At 40.3% G+C, this 17,981-nt stretch overlaps 1 protein-coding gene across 5 annotated transcripts in view; it reads right to left on the bottom strand.

Annotated features, from left to right (window-relative positions):
* LOC126236063 (ATP-dependent DNA helicase Q1-like) overlaps window positions 1-17,981 on the bottom strand; it is a 156,084-nt gene that overhangs the window by 72,190 nt on the left and 65,913 nt on the right. For all 5 annotated transcript variants that reach the window (XM_049945111.1, XM_049945112.1, XM_049945113.1 and 2 more), the window contains one exon: window positions 2,882-3,048. In XM_049945111.1, the coding sequence (XP_049801068.1) occupies window positions 2,882-3,048 (167 nt within the window). The remainder of the gene's footprint in view (window positions 1-2,881; window positions 3,049-17,981) is intronic.

Genomic DNA, 17,981 nt, shown 5'->3' with positions numbered 1-17,981 from the left:
CTGCACTGGATAGAAACATACCTAATAGAACAGTTCATGATCAGAGCAACCATCCATGGTATAAGCCACTATAAAGAAATAGACTACTGTACAATACCTGCAAAACAAAGCATGGATCTATACATAGGGAAATGTTAAATGAAATTCATTTCACTCACAAGAACACATGGCATAAGGCTTTCAAATGACTGTCGCAGCAGAATATTATCACAACATTTCTCACAAAACCCAAAGAAATTCTGTCTCATGTAAAGGTTGTCAGTGGCATGAAAGTCGGATTTCACACACTAATGGATAACACTGAAACTGAAATTGTGGTTAGGGAAGCAAAAGCAGGAATGCTGAACCTCATTGTCAAATGTTCCTTCACACAGGAAAACCCAGGAATATTGCCCCAATTTAATTCTCATGCCACAGGAAAGATGAGTAAGATAAGTTATTAGTGCCAGTGATATTGTGGAAAAGCTGAAATCACTCAAATTGAACAAAGCTCCAGCAGCAGTGACAACTTTACTTCTACAGATCTCGCTCCATCTGCTGCCACCAGCAGCCATAACAGCAAGGAAAAGTCTGAAGATGGTCTGAGGAAAGGGTCAAAACTCGTATCGTTTCTGTGGAAAACAACTTGCATTCTTGTCACATGATATCTCAGGAGGCATGGGTCAAGGCAGTCATGTAGATGCAGTGATACTTGATTTCTAAGAATATTTGATTCAGTATCACACCAATGATTATTAATAAAAGTAGAACTGTATTGTATCATGCAAAATTTATGGGTGGATTGATGATTTCTTGGCAGGAAGGATGCAATCATGTTATCTTGGATGGAGAGTCATTGACAAAGGTACAAATAACTTAAGGTGTGCCACAGGAAAAAGTCCTGGGACTCTTGGAGTTCACACTGCATATTAATGACCTTGCACATAATGTTAATAGTACCTTCAGACCTTTTTAAGTTACAGTTGTCTGTAACCAAAAAAGGCTGCACGAATTTTCACTTCATAGTGGTTTGCAGAGCATAGATGTAAATATAGATACAGGAAGAATGAGGAAAGTTGACCATACTTTTTCAAAGGCAGTACTTGGGCATTTATCTTATCTGATTTTGGGAAACCATGGAAAACAAAAGCGGACACCCAGTTGATAAGATTTCAAAGTGGTGACAAGATTAGCAAACTTACTTTGGATGTTCAAAAATGTAAAATTGCGCACTTCACAAAACAAAACACATAGTATCCTATAACTGCAATATCAATGAGTCACAACTGGATTCAGTCAACATACAAATAGCTGGGCATCACATTTTGTTGGGATACAAAATGGGATACAAAATGGGATACAAAATGAATGATCACAGAGGCTCAATCATAACAAAGCAGGTTGTGTCCCATCCTAGAGTATTGCTGAAGTGTGTGGGACCTGTACCAAACCAGACTATCAGGGGATATTGATCATATATACAGAAGAGTAGCACAAACTGTGACAGATTTGCTTGACACATGGAAATAAATCATGGAGATGCAGGGAAAAAAATTAATTGACATCGGAACATAAATGCAAAGCCTATTAACAGTGAAAGCCTATTAACAAAACTTCAAGAAACAAATTTCAATGAAAAATCTAGGAATATAAATAATAATATAAATAATAAATCTATTGCTCTCATAGACAATGAAGACAAGATTAGATTAATTACAACGTGCACAGAGGTGTTTAAGAAATCATTTTTCCTGCACACTCTAAGTGAACGGATGGGAAGGTACAATGGGAAGTACCTTCAGCCATGCACTTCACAATGGTTTGCAGAGTACAGATGTAAATGTGGATTAGAAAGTATGTTTCAAAGGAAGTACTTGGACATTTGTCTCATCTGATTTTCGGAAACCCTGGAATCCAATCATGATGCCCAGAAACGAATCTGAACTGCCATCCTCCCACATGTAAGTCCACCATGATAACCACTACACCATCTAGCCCAGTTTCTCTCTGAAGATGATGATGTGGGATGTCTGAGGATCTTCCTGAATCCACAGCGAGTGTTCCAAATTTTTGCTAATGGTTTAACCAAGACAAAAACCACTGCACAATCACCTGTCTTGGCTAGACTCTCGGACAGACACAGAAAAAGATGACATAACTGCCTAACCTATATAAAGGTTCAACATTGAAGGCCATGCTTTTCTATGTTGAACAGATGACATTTGGTTACATCGAGTTAAAAATAACAATGGTGGGTAGACCCGGTCCACGTTTTACACAAAAATAAAACAGCACAACAAATCATCGTGATCTTGTTTTGAATTTTCATATTTTAAAATTAAAAACAAATTCAGTAGTGCCTGGTTACATTGTTTTATCAAGTATAAAATGTTATAGGATTAGATAATCTGAGCTGGAGTTGAAATGTCTGCTCACCAAATGGAATACCTGACATCCAAAATAACATACTGTGCTCTATTATTCAAATATTCCATGAACTAATCACATATTTGTGACGATGATCCATATGATCACATTGACAATTTATTATGGTGTCAAACGCTTACAGATATCTGTTCACCTACTTCTAATGTTTGCAATATGTTAGGTGTGAATAAAGCAACCTGTGTTTCACCCATGTGTCTTTTGTTCAATCCTTGAAGATTCTTTGTGTGTGTGTGTGTGTGTGTGTGTGTGTGTGTGTGTGTGTGTGTGTGTGTTTCCCACTTCGGACGAAGACCTTTTCGCTGAAAGCTAAAATGTATAGCAGTCTTTCCATTGTGTGTGTCTGTGACTCAACATCTCCTCTATATGGCAAGTGGCAATCTATCCTTTTCACAATACTGTTGTTATACCATCATGAAAAAAAGTGATATGTATGTGTAAGGGAACTGAATATTACCTCATAATACAAATTAGGCCTATTAAATGAAGCTCTCAAGACGAGGCACCCTTGAATATTGAGCATTTTCTGGACATCTGTAATCACTTTAGCAGTTGCTGTAGCTGTTAGCCCCAAAATAGGAACATCAGGAAACATCGCCTTCATCACTCCTAAGAATTTATAATCTGAAATAAGAGAAAATGGTATCAAAATAGGCAATCATCACTATATAGCAACAGTAAAATGTAGATTCTCAATTATTATGAAACATTTCTGCATTAATCAAGTGTTTCTCTAACATGATGTTTCACCTTTTTAAGTTCCCATCCACACCTCTAATTCAATCTGTAAACTTACATTTCTATCTGCACATAATGATCCTTTTTCAGTTTTTTGCTATATTATCTTTGATTTGGTAACTGTAAAGTTTCTATTATTGGCACTGTGCAAGTCAAATCTTGGCCGTTACAACCTTACCTACACGCTATTTTTTCTTCTGAACGTTCTGTTCCCTTTGCCTTGACTTTCCTATCCTTGAAGCGAGTATATGAAAAGAAGAGAAGTAAAAAAGCTGTGGGTGTGTTGGTGGAATAGAAGGCTGTGTAGTGCTGGAGTGGGAACAGGGAAGGGGATAGGTGTGTGTGTGTGTGTGTGTGTGTGTGTGTGTGTGTGTGTGTGTTTTCCACAATGAGCAGTCATTGAAATGAAGAACGTTGTGTTGGGTGTTGGACAGCGTGCTCAGAAACTGGGTGGTCCAGCTGTTTGCTCTTCAGTTCACTTCACCTGGTCCTCCTCAATTCAACAAGCCACTTCATTGATGCTGACTGCACTTCAAAGATGGCTACATCAGTACCTCCGTCTATGTCAAACCAACCAATCACAAGCAATAGCTCCACTTCAACAGCTGCTCATTCCATACCAAGAAGTCCCTTCTATACACAGCCAAGCCACCTGTGGATGTCTCATTTTTAGTGATGAGCAGTCTGTCTCGAAATATACCACGGGCCTCACTGAGGCCCTCACAGACTGTATCCTCCCAACCTTGGACAGAAACAGATCTTACTTGCCTTATCTCTACAGCCACTCATCACCTCCCAAAGTCTCACTGTCTGGCCACAGACGAGCATTCCCCTTGGTACTCATTACCATACAGGACTGGAGCAACTGAATCACATTCTCCATCAGGGTTTCAAATACCTCTTGTCCTGCCCTGAAATGAGGAATGTCCTACCCACTACCCTTCCCACTCCTTCAATAGTAATGTTCCATTTAAACAATACTCACTTCCGTCATTACCAAACCCCTGCTCCCGATCCCTTGCCTCATGGCTTATATTCCTGTAATAGGCAAGATGCAAGACCTATCCCACACATCTTCCCACCACCACCAGTGCCAGTACAGGCACAAGCATCACCTATCCCATCAGAGGCAGGGCTACCTGTGAAACCAGCCATGTGATCTACAAGCTAAGCTATAACCACTGTGCTGTGTTCTACGTGAGCATGACCACCAACAAAGCTGTCGGTCTGCATTAGTGACCGCCAACAAACTGTGGCCAAGAAACAGCTGGACCACCCAATTGCTGGGCACACTGCCCAACACATTCTTCATTTTAATGACTGCTTCACAGCCCGTGCTATCTGTATGCTTCCTACCAACACCTGATTTTCTGAGCTGCCCAGGTGGGAACTCCCCCTGCAATGTATCCTATGCTCTTGTGACCCTCCTGCCCTCAACCTCTGTCAGTCACTGTCCTACACCTGTCTATTCTGTTCCCTGTTCCCACTCCAGCATTAAACAGCCCTCTATTCCACCAACACACACCTGCAGTCTTTTTACTTCCCTCCTTTTCTGATCCCTGCTTCACCCTCCTCCCCCCTCCCTCACCACCATCATTTAGACTGCTCCTCCCATCATGTGCTGCTGTTTACAGTCTGGTCTCAGCGGATGGAGACCCTGGTCATGTGTGTGTGATCTGTGTTTGTTTGTGTGTGTGTGTGTGTGTGTGTGTGTGTGTCTATGTGGGGTGTTTCTTTTTTCTTTTTGCTCAATTCTGATGAAGGCCTTTTTGGCCTAAAGCTTACTTGTTTAACAATGTTTTTGTTGTACCTATCTGTGACTCAAAATCTCTACTACATGATGAGTAGCAATCTATCTTTACACAACATTGTCATTATTCCATCCTGTATTTTCCATTGTTTGGTTTTCCATATCTCTACAAGATAAATATGAAAGATATGGAACAAGAGGTACAGTCTTAGACAATAAAAATGATCGCTGGCCGGCCGCCACAGAGACTAAGTCCGAGTCATTCACTTAAGGTGGCCAATAAAACTAACCGCCCCTGACAACTCTAAATCCGGCCATATGCACAATCTGGCAACACTGTAAGATGCGGAAGTGTTAGGAGGAAGTGTTGTCTACTTCCGAGACGTTGTCGGATTATGTGAGCCCGTGGTCTACTGGCAAGCGTTGTGCATTCTAAACTTATAGTCGCCTGTTCGAGTCCAACTGTACTTTTTTTTTACCACAGTCGGTCTAAAGTTATGTGTCTGACTGAACATCGAAGATAATTCGCTTAACATTCTACCCACCAGCAATAACAAGTATTCCAGAAACAATTCCGCAGGACAGCTCATGGCTGCATCGCGATCATAACAGCTTACGCTCGAGCGTTTCCTCGCACTGCAGCGGCTACCGGCTACCGGCCACCGGCCAGACACCACCCGCCGCCTGAAATCCGGCGCCGCCCATGTGAACGCGGCGCCACGCTGTCAGTGTATGTGTCAATTGTCATTTTCGAATTTGAAGTTCTAGTTATCATCTTGCAGTTAAGCATTGGGTTTTGCATACTTGAAAATCATGAACTACAGTTAAGCATTGTAAAATTGAGTCGCAAGTGGAAATACGTGTAATATCTGCAACACAACGTATACTTTTGGTATAACAGAGGGGTGAATGCAGAGGAGGCAGCTAGAAAGATTTGAATTGTGTGTGGAGCGAGTGCTTTTGGGAAAAATACGCCAGAAAAAGATATTCTTGTTTCAACAAAGATCGTTCTGGTATGAATGATTTTCCACATTAAGGAAGTCTCGACTACTGATATATGTGATAGATTACCATTTTACCGTCATGCGACATTTGCATTCATGCTCTAATTCGAAGCAACAAAAATCAACAGAGTGACTATTATTGAACGTCATCAGGTTGCTCATTGAGCATTCGTATGCAGTACTGTTACTGGTGACGTGTTATGATGCCTTTATCGTTAACTTCCTAAGAAGAAATGAAAGGCTGAGCCCCTCCAATAGACATAAACTCAAGCAAAGACTAGTGTGAACATAATATTTTACATCTGATAGCTCCAAAAGTGTGTTTTGGGCTACGGATTCTGCCCCAAGGGCTGTGTGCAACACAGCTGGAATTTGTTGCCAACAACTGAGACACCTTTCGGTCTCAGCGTAAGGAAATCGAGCGACACAACTACATCACATGTGCTACTGCATGATAACGCACTTCTTGATTTGAGAAACAAAACTATCCAGCAGATTGAAATTAAAGTCGTCTCCCAGGCACTTGTTTTGATAGAGAAGTCCTCTCTGAAGCACTTGTCCCTCTCGCCATATATTCGTAAAGCTTTACCTTTCCCGCTCTTGATCGATCAACCGTCAACGCAATTCATTTCTAGACGAAAATACTCTTAAAACTACTCTGGTATAATGATATCGTTGGAACCAGTAGGTTTCTACTGGCGTAGAATTTGTAAACAACTTTAGCATTGTCAGATCGTTTTAGATATCGTGAAAGAAAATTCTTTTGCTGATTAATTTCTCTTTGATGATTACTGTTGCGTTTAGTAAACTAATGGAAAATCCAATTAAAATATTCACTGTATTAATACAAATTAAATTCAGCTTACTACAGAAACAACACGATGGCAGACTATCTTCATAAAGCATTAAGTATCTGTAAGACGATTGAGCCTATTTTAACACGAATTAGTAGGACATTACCGACTTTTGACTTCGAAAAGATCTGTATTTACTTCATTTCCTGTACCATTCGCAATTGTTATGAAAATGTGGCATTTCATAGATATAATTATGTATTCACAACAACAAAAAATATGTCATCATTATGAATTTGGCAGTACCGTAAGGTTTTCGCTGTGACACTAAGGGTTACTGAAACTAGCAAGGCGCATTTTGCTCGAGCGTTGTCTTACGATTCCCTTATTGCATTTGTATCTGCCTGCTTGTAGCTCTGCTACAAAAGAATTAAAAATCTGGCTTTCAGCGAGTCTCGAAAGGCGAACGAAAGCAGCTTGCACCCGGTAGCCAAACATGTTTCTTGGGAACAGGCTACTTCCTAAAGTGGGAAGCCATTCTTTTGTGGTTGAATTGTTGGCAAATGTCAGTCAGATGTGTGCCGTTGGTCTAAGCATTTTGGTGTGTTGAATTTGTACCAATGATTTTTCTACAGGTTTTTTCTGTCCCCAATAGAGAGTTGAAGTCTCCCATTAGTATTTTCACGTCATCTTGGTGAATTTTGCTCATAGTATTTTCGAGTGTATATCTTTTATAGGGGCTCTGAATGAGCATAGTCATAAGTCGATTGTTGATGGATGCGATTTCTTTGACAGAGTTGATGATAGATCTGTGCTCGAGAAATGCAGTGCCGAAGATTGGTACGCCTTTCACTACCTCTTGTTGTATTTTGCTCTTGAAGATGCCATGGTTTCCGTAATGCAAGTTTTAATTGTCAATTAATCGTGGTTCTTGAAGAGCAAGGATGAGAATTTTTTGGCGGTCGTTTTCTTTTGTGAGATTATTGAGGTTTCTTGTTTGGATCAATGTATTGATGTTTAGTTTTTAAATGAATGTTTTCTGCTTGTAGGGAAATTTACCAGAGATCTTCGATATTCTCTGCCGTGCTAACCTGGACTCCCCAGAGTGTGAAAATCCAACTGCCGCCTATCGGTGGCCAGGTTGTGTACCACCTGGGGTAAAGTTACCTTTTCTTGCATAGTTAATGTTTTCTTGTGTTTCATTGGTTTGACCTGGGTGATACAGGGACCAGACAGGACCAGAGAGTGTTGAAGCCTTTGGAAGCAAATATTTTCAGCCCAGCTCATTGAGCTAACAGACGGTGACCAGAGTAGCGGTGATTTTCACTCAGATGTGTCTGGATTTTGGGTTCAACAGATTGATTAGCTATCCAGGATTGTGTTAGTATTTGGTTCATCCCAAGTATTTGATTTCCTCGGTACCACCCATATGGGGGAGGGTTTTCCCTATCGGCCACACGGGATTTTTATTATTATTATTATTATTATTATTATTATTATTGTCATTATGTCATCAGCAAACCCGATATGGTGTATCTTCCCTCCACTGAAATAGATGTGTATTGTTCGATTCAGTATTTCCATCACATAAATATGGGTTATAATGACGTTACATTGCTGCTAGTAGACATATTTCTCACTTTTTCTTAGACAGTAGCTAGCTGTTACTCCATCATAGGAATTTATGTGCGCAGCATTGTTGCAATACAGACGTTCAAATTATCTGATTTCTGTAATTTCATTTCGATACAAGATCGTCCTCATCGGATTCAGCCAGTCAGTCTTAATGTGGATATCCGACTACGACTCCCATCATATGATAGACTGGGTGAACCACATTCTTAATCGGAATGTTGAATCCAGATCACTTATCTATGACAGGGAATGAATTCTTAAACACTGTGGAAAATAATAATCCAATATGCTTATTACAAATACGTTAATGAACTAACGAGATAAAAATGTATTTACAGGAGCAGAGAACCATCCATCATAGTAGAGCAGTGCGAGATTGGTTTCAGGGCCAAGAGAGGATAAAGCTGTTGCCGTTTGTTCCACGATCACCGAACATCAACCAGATAGAGAAAATGTGGGCAGAGGTAACAAGGTCATTGCCATGTGTCCCTACAAATGCAAGCGACCTTTGGACGAATATAGAAAATGTATTGTGGGAAGTAAACCATCACGCTACACTGTCGACGACTTAATGAAATCAATTCCCCTACGCCCTCGAGAAATCTTACGTAATGATCTTGGGTGGGTTGGTTACTAAATGTATACTCGTCCACAAAGCCCATGTGGACAATTATCTGATAATCGGTCAAGCTTGCATTGTCGCAGCTCTTTAGCATACAACAAGTCCATTTACTTTCAGTCCCCTCCTTACAATTCTTGCAATGCAAGGTAATTGAAAAATCTCATCCACTCGACGCCAACTGAGGAACTGACTGGTGCATGTGTTGTTCAACACACAGTAGTTGTCACCCTCACTGGAATCAATGACTGTTTGTGTGTGTGTGTGTGTGTGTGTGTGTGTGTGTGTGTGTGCGTGTTTTCGTGTTAACGCTCAATCTGAATCAATACTATTAACATTAGGGAGACAACCAACAATAAATATTGCATCAAATATGACTGTAAAGTATTTTAATGCGAAGGGAAGTTACAAACTGAATTTTTACCCATCCCACGTCCTGCGTATTACGTTAAGTAAGATGTATTAACTCCATAGTATCATTAGCAGAGACAGTGCGCTCTTGTTGTCGAGGCTCGCGACAAGTGCAGCGATTAGTAGTGGCCAATGCCACCGCGATTTGTTTATGTTGGCTGAGTGTGGACGCTGCAGCAGACGCTTCGCCCTAAACAGAAAGAAATCACCTTGGCTCTGACCGCAGTAAGCGGATATCACTGCCTGCGTGTTCTTATAGTAACCAACGAGAGACTCTACTCACAGGTGCCATGGAGCAATTTCAATGGGTATCATGTCATTAGTCATCAGAATATTAACCAGTGATGAAATGTCCACTCTATTTGAATCCCAAGAAAAGAGGAACCTTCTCACAAAGGAATGTGAGGTGATATCAAAATTTATCCAACATACAAATATTAATTGCAGGGCTTTCATGTATGCAGTAATAGCACACAAGGAAATATTATGTCTTGGAAGCGTATATTTCATTTCCTCTTCTCATATTAACGCCCTTGTTTTAATATGAAGTGAGAAAATAAACACGAAAAACTAAAGTTCCTGAGAAGTATATAAGTCATTTCCTCTTCTCATATCACAACTTTTGTTTTAGTATGAAGTAAAAAAATAAACAGTTTAGAGTTCTGAAGCATAATATGACACCAGATTCTTATCGTAGGCGCTATCGGAAACGCCAAAAGCAGGGAGCTGTCCATTCTTTTGTCCAACAGTCTGTTCCCTTTCATGTATTACTCACGCTAGGAGATTCTTATTTAAGGACTTGTGGGCATCAAGTTCATCAGCAGAACAAGCCTTATGTTATTGTGCTAATTACGGCATGGAAAAAATGCAACAAAGACGAGTTCCGCTAGAGCAGTGAGGATATTTGCACATGTGTGTATTCAGCAATGACTGCCAGCTGCCATAACACTTCACAGAATCCTTGCGGCAGGCAACACAACTGTGCGTGCACTTCAGACATCATTCAGTGAGACGTCAGGAGATGGATGAAAACGTCAAATTAACGTCGCTTTCCAAGTCGTATTCAATCCAGAATGAGGTGTTATTAAGGTAGTTGAGCGTTCTAGCAATTACACTTTTATGATTCCCATATGAGTATTTCGATAGCCAAAAGAACCTGTTAGTGTGAAACTATCGGGAACTGCATTAATATCAAACTGCAAGAACTTGAGACAATACGTGGACTCTTCTCTTCGTTGGGTGACCTATTACTGTTATTTAGCATTCTCTCCATCCTAGTCGTAATGCAAATGGAACTTCAGAGGTGCTTTCCGCTATTCTTGACAAACATCACGAACCTGTAATCACTGAGAGTCACGCTGCTTACAGTAGCGTTAATGGTGGCGCACATAATTTAGCGCTGACTACCTACTTAAGTAAAGATAGTGTTGTGGCATCATCGCTTGTCTTTATTTGGCCTCATCTTGAGTAATCCGATTCAACGAACATATTACTCCAATCGCGGGCTCCTAATACAGTATGACTGCAGAGATTATCGTGTGGGTATTACATTAATTCTGCAATGAAATGCTTAACAAATCTTACCCTTAGCTATGCAGCTGGAATGACTCATTACACAGGTACTCCATATTGCACTTGGTTAAGTGATCATAACCTAAGGACATCAGACACATCCATGCCCGAGACAGGATTCGAACCTGTGACTGTAGCGGTCGCATGGTTCCAGACTGTAGCGCCTGGAACCGCTCGGCCACCCCGGCCTGCATACTTGTATACTGACCATTTGCTATTTGACTAAATATGAACTACAATCTAATTCGCATGTATATGACATGGGTTAGCGCCGGCACAAAGGTATGACTAAGGGTTGGATGCCGTTGAAGTCCTGTTACATTGATGACAAGGCAAATGTTCGCAAATCACCTCTATTGCCTCAAAAAACAATTGCATCTTAAATATCAAAGGACCGACGTCCACACTGTCACAGCGCGTTGAAATACAGCAACGACGGCAGATTAAAATTTGTGACCAACTGGGCTTCGAACCCAGACCTCCTGATTACTAGAGAGACGTTCTGATCACTGCACTATTATTTTTTTTTAAATGTCTGAGAAGACTTTCACACCAGGTAGGCGGAGGCAAAGAGGACAGGGGTCGAAGAACCGAGGCCTGGCCACAATGCCTCTCCCATACCTGTCACTGAGCAGCTGCATTATTCCCATGTATTCCGTGTTTGCACCCGTATATTCTTTTAAATTGTAGAACAAAATTGAAGTAGTAATTTAGGTAAAATAAATTACAGATTGCCACCTCCAATGGCGTGCGTTCCTTGTAGAACATAACTTATAACAATGGAAAGGGTGACGGAAAAATACACAACAAATATTCATTCAGAAATATATTCACATTTTAATTTATTATGCACTGGATGCATATGAGGTCTGTAAGGAAGCCATATATTTTTCAACAAATAAAAGAAATTTCGGAGCCGGTGGGGTTTTGCCAAATTAGAACAGTTCTGATTTTAGATCCAAAGTAAAAGAATATTCCAGGAACAAAAAAAGTGAAAGAATAGTATTCCTCTTCTAATGAATAAAACTGCCCACCTCTTTGTAGCCCACATAAAGTAATAGATAAAAAATTTAAAACCATTCCTTATATTTGTTATTCTTCTTCAGCTTAAAATGTTCTACTGCAATATAGAACATGTACTCTACTAAGTTCTAAGTTTTGTTTTTTATGACGTAAAACACAAACTGTCCCAGAAGCCACGAATAACTGTTATTCTTTGCGGACGGGTAACATTTCCAGTCGGGTTGTAAAGCTTCAGTTATCGGTATTTGACTTTCTGCAGTGCTATTGACAGTGCTAATTTCTTCCTAGTCCAGTTCCAAATTCTGATTCTATTTTCACATGAGAAGATGTGCGTTACAGTTTCTACAAGCCATCATTTGTCGCCGTATGGAGATGGTCTCAATTTGATTTTCCATAATCGTTCCGCTGTGGGTATGGTTTCGTTTACAAAGTCGCACCATACGGCACTTACTCTAGTTGGTATAATTTTATTGTTGATATTTTTCCAAACGTTCCTCCAGTTTTTTGTAGGTTAAGTTACCGGAATTGGTTTGTGAAGACGATGTCTGGTAATATAATCATAAACAGTTCTAGTGTTGATTTGTGCTCGTGGAAGTCTTATACAGCTCCAATCGCCATAGTAATCTAGGCTGGCGTGCTACATTAACAGGAGCGTTCCTATCCCCAGGATCTAATGAGAGGAACAGAAGTTTCGTGATGCCTGTCTTAGTGGCGTGTATTAGTTTAAAAGCACGTCTTTAATTCCAAGACCTCCGTTTTGCCTCTGCAAAGTTGCCGTGTTGAAGGATACTTTGATGATATTTTGTTACCACACATACCAAGAGGCTACAGCTTATGTTTTTATGTGCAGTGACCTGCAGTATCGGTGAGACTGCTCCGACATAATATATTTTTCTAAGTATGTATGTATTTATAATCTGAATTTTGTGCAGTCAGTCTAACGATTGCATGTCATGGTCCTTCAACAAGGTTCTGATGATATTAAGTTTCCGCTCCCAATTGTTCGTCGCCATGCGCTTGGGATTCGCCCTTAACTACAATGCGAGTTGGAGTCTCTCTTCAGTTACATCTAACCATTACGCACCTATTGCACTATTGTAAGAACCGAGATGCAGTATTTTGGTATTAAAATTTTGTAATTCCGGGTTCGAATCTGGTCAGGCACAAATTTTCATCAGACGCTGTTGTTCTATTTTAATGCCCATGACAGCCAAGACATCTGTCCTTCAATCTTTAATTGATTAAGAAGTCTGTCTATTTCGATTCGCAGTGTCTGTTCTTTCGGAAATGTCCTAAGAACACACACACACACACACACACACACACACACACACACACATTTATATCATAAGTGCTATTTGGAAAACGTTTGGCAACTCAGTGATAGTGCCAGACTGGAGCTGTATCAACCTACTCATTTCACTAGATATTGTAATTTTCTGAACAATTCCTGTTCAATAAGTGACAGCGACAGTGTCTCTCATCGTTTACTTTGTCGGAAACCTGCTTCTTTCTGCCCTAGGCTATACTATAGCAATGAGTGATTGCTCACATTCTTGATACCTCACTGGACATGCTATTGCAACTGTAGCCAAAGATTCAAATCCCACTGGAAAAGTATGTTTCAAGTCAGATGGTTTTGCTCCTCCCCTACTGTCATTGAAAACGATCAAAACGAAATTAAGTATAGGTATTCTATGAAACCCTTGAGTTCATACTGCGATGCTGTGAAGATGAAAAAGTAGTTTTCACAATTATCAGATGACAGATGGAATTTGTCAGATTCCACTAATTATGATTGCATCATTAACTGCTGGTTCACAGGCACTTTTCTGCCGCTTATTGTAACTGTTATTTGTATGTTAGAGCTGGAAGAATAGAAACATCAAATTTTCGCCATATGGAATGTTCGAATTCACCTTAAGTCTCCACGTTTCGAGCAAAGGCAGAATATCCGTCAGGAAAGCTGACAACAATAAGCCAGGCCACACCTGTCTTCTGGTGGATGTGCCAATGACAGTGATCTTAATAACAATATTGTACAGCAAAGAGGCATTGCCAACTCAACCACTGGAGAAGCTCCAAAATTGTGAATCGCGTCTGGTGAATACACTTTCAGGGTTTCGATCCGATTAAGACAGTAAAACACAAATAATTGTCACAGTTATTAATATATGACATTTAGTTTGCATTCAGTGCATTGATGTATTACAAGTAATTGCACTCTAGCCTCTATACCTAGTTACAGAAACGCGAATAAGACTCATGGGCATATAATGAGTATCTTGCGGCCCTTGCCACCCGCAACTTTGAGATGAAGCTATAGTCACTTCCGAGGTCACTCACAGAACACATCAGCTGGTATCCTTCCTGGCACTATAACTGAAACATGGCAACAGCGCAGAATATGTTTGGCAACTCTGTGACTGACGAGTTACTTCTTTGATGGCACAGAACTATCCTGCTAAATTCACTTGATATTATCGTGTCATTTCAATTGAATACTGTAAGTGATTTTCTCTTGAGACGTGACATAAGAGATATCAGTTAATGCTTTTGAGTCAACGAAAGTGGTTCCACACGGGAAATACAACTACTCTCATCTCTCATGTTGCGATTTATTTGCCATAGCGGCTACTGAGCCAGTAAGTACGTCAAAGACCCCCACCTGTTCGCTAGCTCCTAGGTAACGTGTTTGACTATCAGGTGCACGCTGCCTTTGTTCGCCTTTCGAGACTTGCTGAATGCAAGATTTTTAATTCTTTTGTAGCAGAACTACAAGCAGGCAGATACAAATTCAATGAGGGAATGGTAAGACAACGCTTTAGCAAAATTCGTCTTGCTACTTTTAGTAACCCTTAGTGTCAAAGCGAAAAACCTTACGGTGCTGCCAAATTCATAATGCCACTTTTATTTTCTGCCGACATATTTTTTTGTTGTTGTGAATAAGTAATTTTATCTATGAACTGCCACATTTTCATAATACTTATGAAGCAAATCATGTGAGGTAACACTTCACCAACTTGTCGGGAAGGTGGAAAAAGCACTACCCTTTCTGGATGCTCTCTGTATCTTCCTCGATGTCGAGGGGGTACTAGTAATACGACCTTCGAGTAAATGGTTAGAGATGAAGAACCTATTGGTGAATGAACTCATAGATGAGCTGAATGCGAGAGACTACTCTTGAAAAGAATAAGTAGACGATTTATTCAAAGTAAGACTTAGAAAATTTGATAGTATTGTTAAACCTGTGTGCACTGAACATTGTGAAAAAGTATTTAAAGAAAGCAGCACCAAAATTGGTGTAGTATTATTTATGGGGAAGCATGTCCAGCACATATACTGAAAAATTATGTTTCTCGATGCAACTTTAGAGAGGGTTGTAGTGTATCTAGAGATAGCCCTGGATGGAAAACTATTATGAACACCTCACATAAAGAATATATTCCACTGCGAAAGATAATCTTATAAGCACTAGAAGCTGCTGTAGGGTAAACTGGGGTCTAAATCCAGTACGTACTGGATATACACCTCTGCAAAAATACCAATGATAATTTATTGTCATATAATATGAACAAAGTTGAACAGAAGGTGGCTGCTAGGGAGTCTGGCAAAGTGCAGAGACTGGCCTGCTTTCACAAACAGACGGAATTAGCAGGACATCCACTCTTGGGATGGATATCAGGCTAGACATGCCCGCCTTACACCTGTGGCTTAAAATGGAGGCCGCAGCAGGGACATGAAGGCTAAAAATTGTAAATAACTGGATATAGTTAGAAAATACGGAATCCCAAATCAGTATGGCGATGGCTGGGGAAATGCCGACTAACTATACAATAACTTCTAGCTGTTTCAATAAACCTTGCCATGTAACAGTTGGAAGCAGGGAGCAGTGGAAGAACGAACCACTACACCGTTCAGGAGACATAATATAGTGGTATACTGACAGGTCGAAAACAGATGAAACCACCTGGTCTGGTGTACTGCCTAGAATCTCTTTAGGGAAGATGGCCACAGTATTACATAGTATCTTCTATCAGCATGTGCACGGAGGAGAATTAGAGTAGACCCTACAAAAATCGTAGCATCTACTTTTATTCAGACAGCCAAGCAGCTCTGAAATCTGTATCAGCCCCTGCAACTAGATCGAAGGTCGTTGCAGAATGCCATGAAGCATTTTCTTTCGGACATGTCCGAAAGAACAGACACCACACATATATCCATATACAGAGTGTTTCAGGAGGAATATTAGATATTTTAGCAGGTGGTAGAACAGACGAATTGCATAAAAAAGTTCCATATAAATGCGTCCACTTTTTATTGTGTACAGAGATACAGCTGTTAGTACGTAACCCTAACAAACTCAAAGCAAAGGCAACGAGGACATTCAATGTTGATTTTCAAAAATTCCCCCACCAACTTCAATGCACATTTGACTTCTCTTGATAACACCACGTGTAGGTCGTCTTTGCGTTCTTTTATGAGGGCTGCACTATTCATAATCCGAACGATCAAATCGGCTCTTGGGTTTACTTTTTCTTTGTAGACTTCGCCTTTAACCATCCCCGCAGGCAAAAATCGAAAGAGATAAGGTCCGGGGACCTTGAAGGCCAAGAAAAGTGCCCATATCTAATGATCCATCTTCCAAGAAATGTTAGGTTTGGATAATGTGTCACCTGACGACTAGAATGTGCAAGAGTCACGTCATGCTGGAGGAACATACGCATTCTTGTAGCCAAATGAACCTCTTCCAATGACGCTGGAAGCTCATTTTCAACGAAGTGTAGGCAACTGGGTACTGTAAGGACCAACATACGAAACGAAAATCCATGGAACCCAGCTATCTGTATGTTCAATAAAAATTGGACGCATGTTATATGTCATTATTTCAACAATTTGTCTATACTACCATCTCCTAGAATATTTACTATTCCTCCTGAAACATTCTGTATAATTATTTGGGTCTCCACGGGTCATCGAAAGTTTTCAGTGCTAGACGTACGACATAGTCCGACCCTCGCGGGAATACAGTATGGACGCAATCTAGTGGAACAATGGCCGGGGGCTACCGCGCATGTGGTATGCGGCAAAAATGGGAATTCGCGTCTGATGAGGAGCGTGTGTAGATAGGTGCTGCAGAGAGGTTGACTACTGTGTCATCATAGTGTCCACTGTCGGACAGGTCACTGCACATAAAAACATAAGCTGTAGCCTCTTGGTATGTGTGGTAACAAAATATCATCAAAGTATCCTTCAACACGGCGACTTTGCAGAGGCAAAACGGAGGATTTGGAATTAAAGACGTGCTTTTAAACTAATACATGCCACTAAGACAGGCATCACGAAACTTCTGTTCCTCTCATTAGATCCTGGGGATAGGAACGCTCCTGTTAATGTAGCACGCCAGCCTAGATTACTATGGCGATTGGAGCTGTATAAGACTTCCACGAGCACAAATCAACACTAGAACTGTTTATGATTATATTACCAGACATCATCTTCACAAACCAATTCCGGTAACTTAACCTACAAAAAACTGGAGGAACGTTTGGAAAAATATCAACAATAAAATTATACCAACTAGAGTAAGTGCCGTATGGTGCGACTTTGTAAACGAAACCATACCCACAGCGGAACGATTATGGAAAATCAAATTGAGACCATCTCCATACGGCGACAAATGATGGATTGTAGAAACTGTAGTGCACATCTTCTCATGTGAAAATAGAATCAGAATTTGGAACTGGACTAGGAAGAAATTAGCACTGTCAATAGCACTGCAGAAAGTCAAATACCGATAACTGAAGCTTTACAACCCAACTGGAAATGTTACCCGTCCGCAAAGAATAACAGTTATTCATGGCTTCTGGGACAGTTTGTGTTTTACGTCATAAAAAACAAAACTTAGAACTTAGTAGAGTACATGTTCTATACTGCAGTAGAACATTTTAAGCTGAAGAAGAATAACAAATATAAGGAATGGTTTTAAATTTTTTATCTATTGCTTTATG

This window comes from Schistocerca nitens, chromosome 2, assembly GCF_023898315.1.
Source record: "Schistocerca nitens isolate TAMUIC-IGC-003100 chromosome 2, iqSchNite1.1, whole genome shotgun sequence".
NCBI lineage: Eukaryota > Metazoa > Arthropoda > Insecta > Orthoptera > Acrididae > Schistocerca > Schistocerca nitens.
This window is presented reverse-complemented; position numbering and strand designations above follow the sequence as displayed.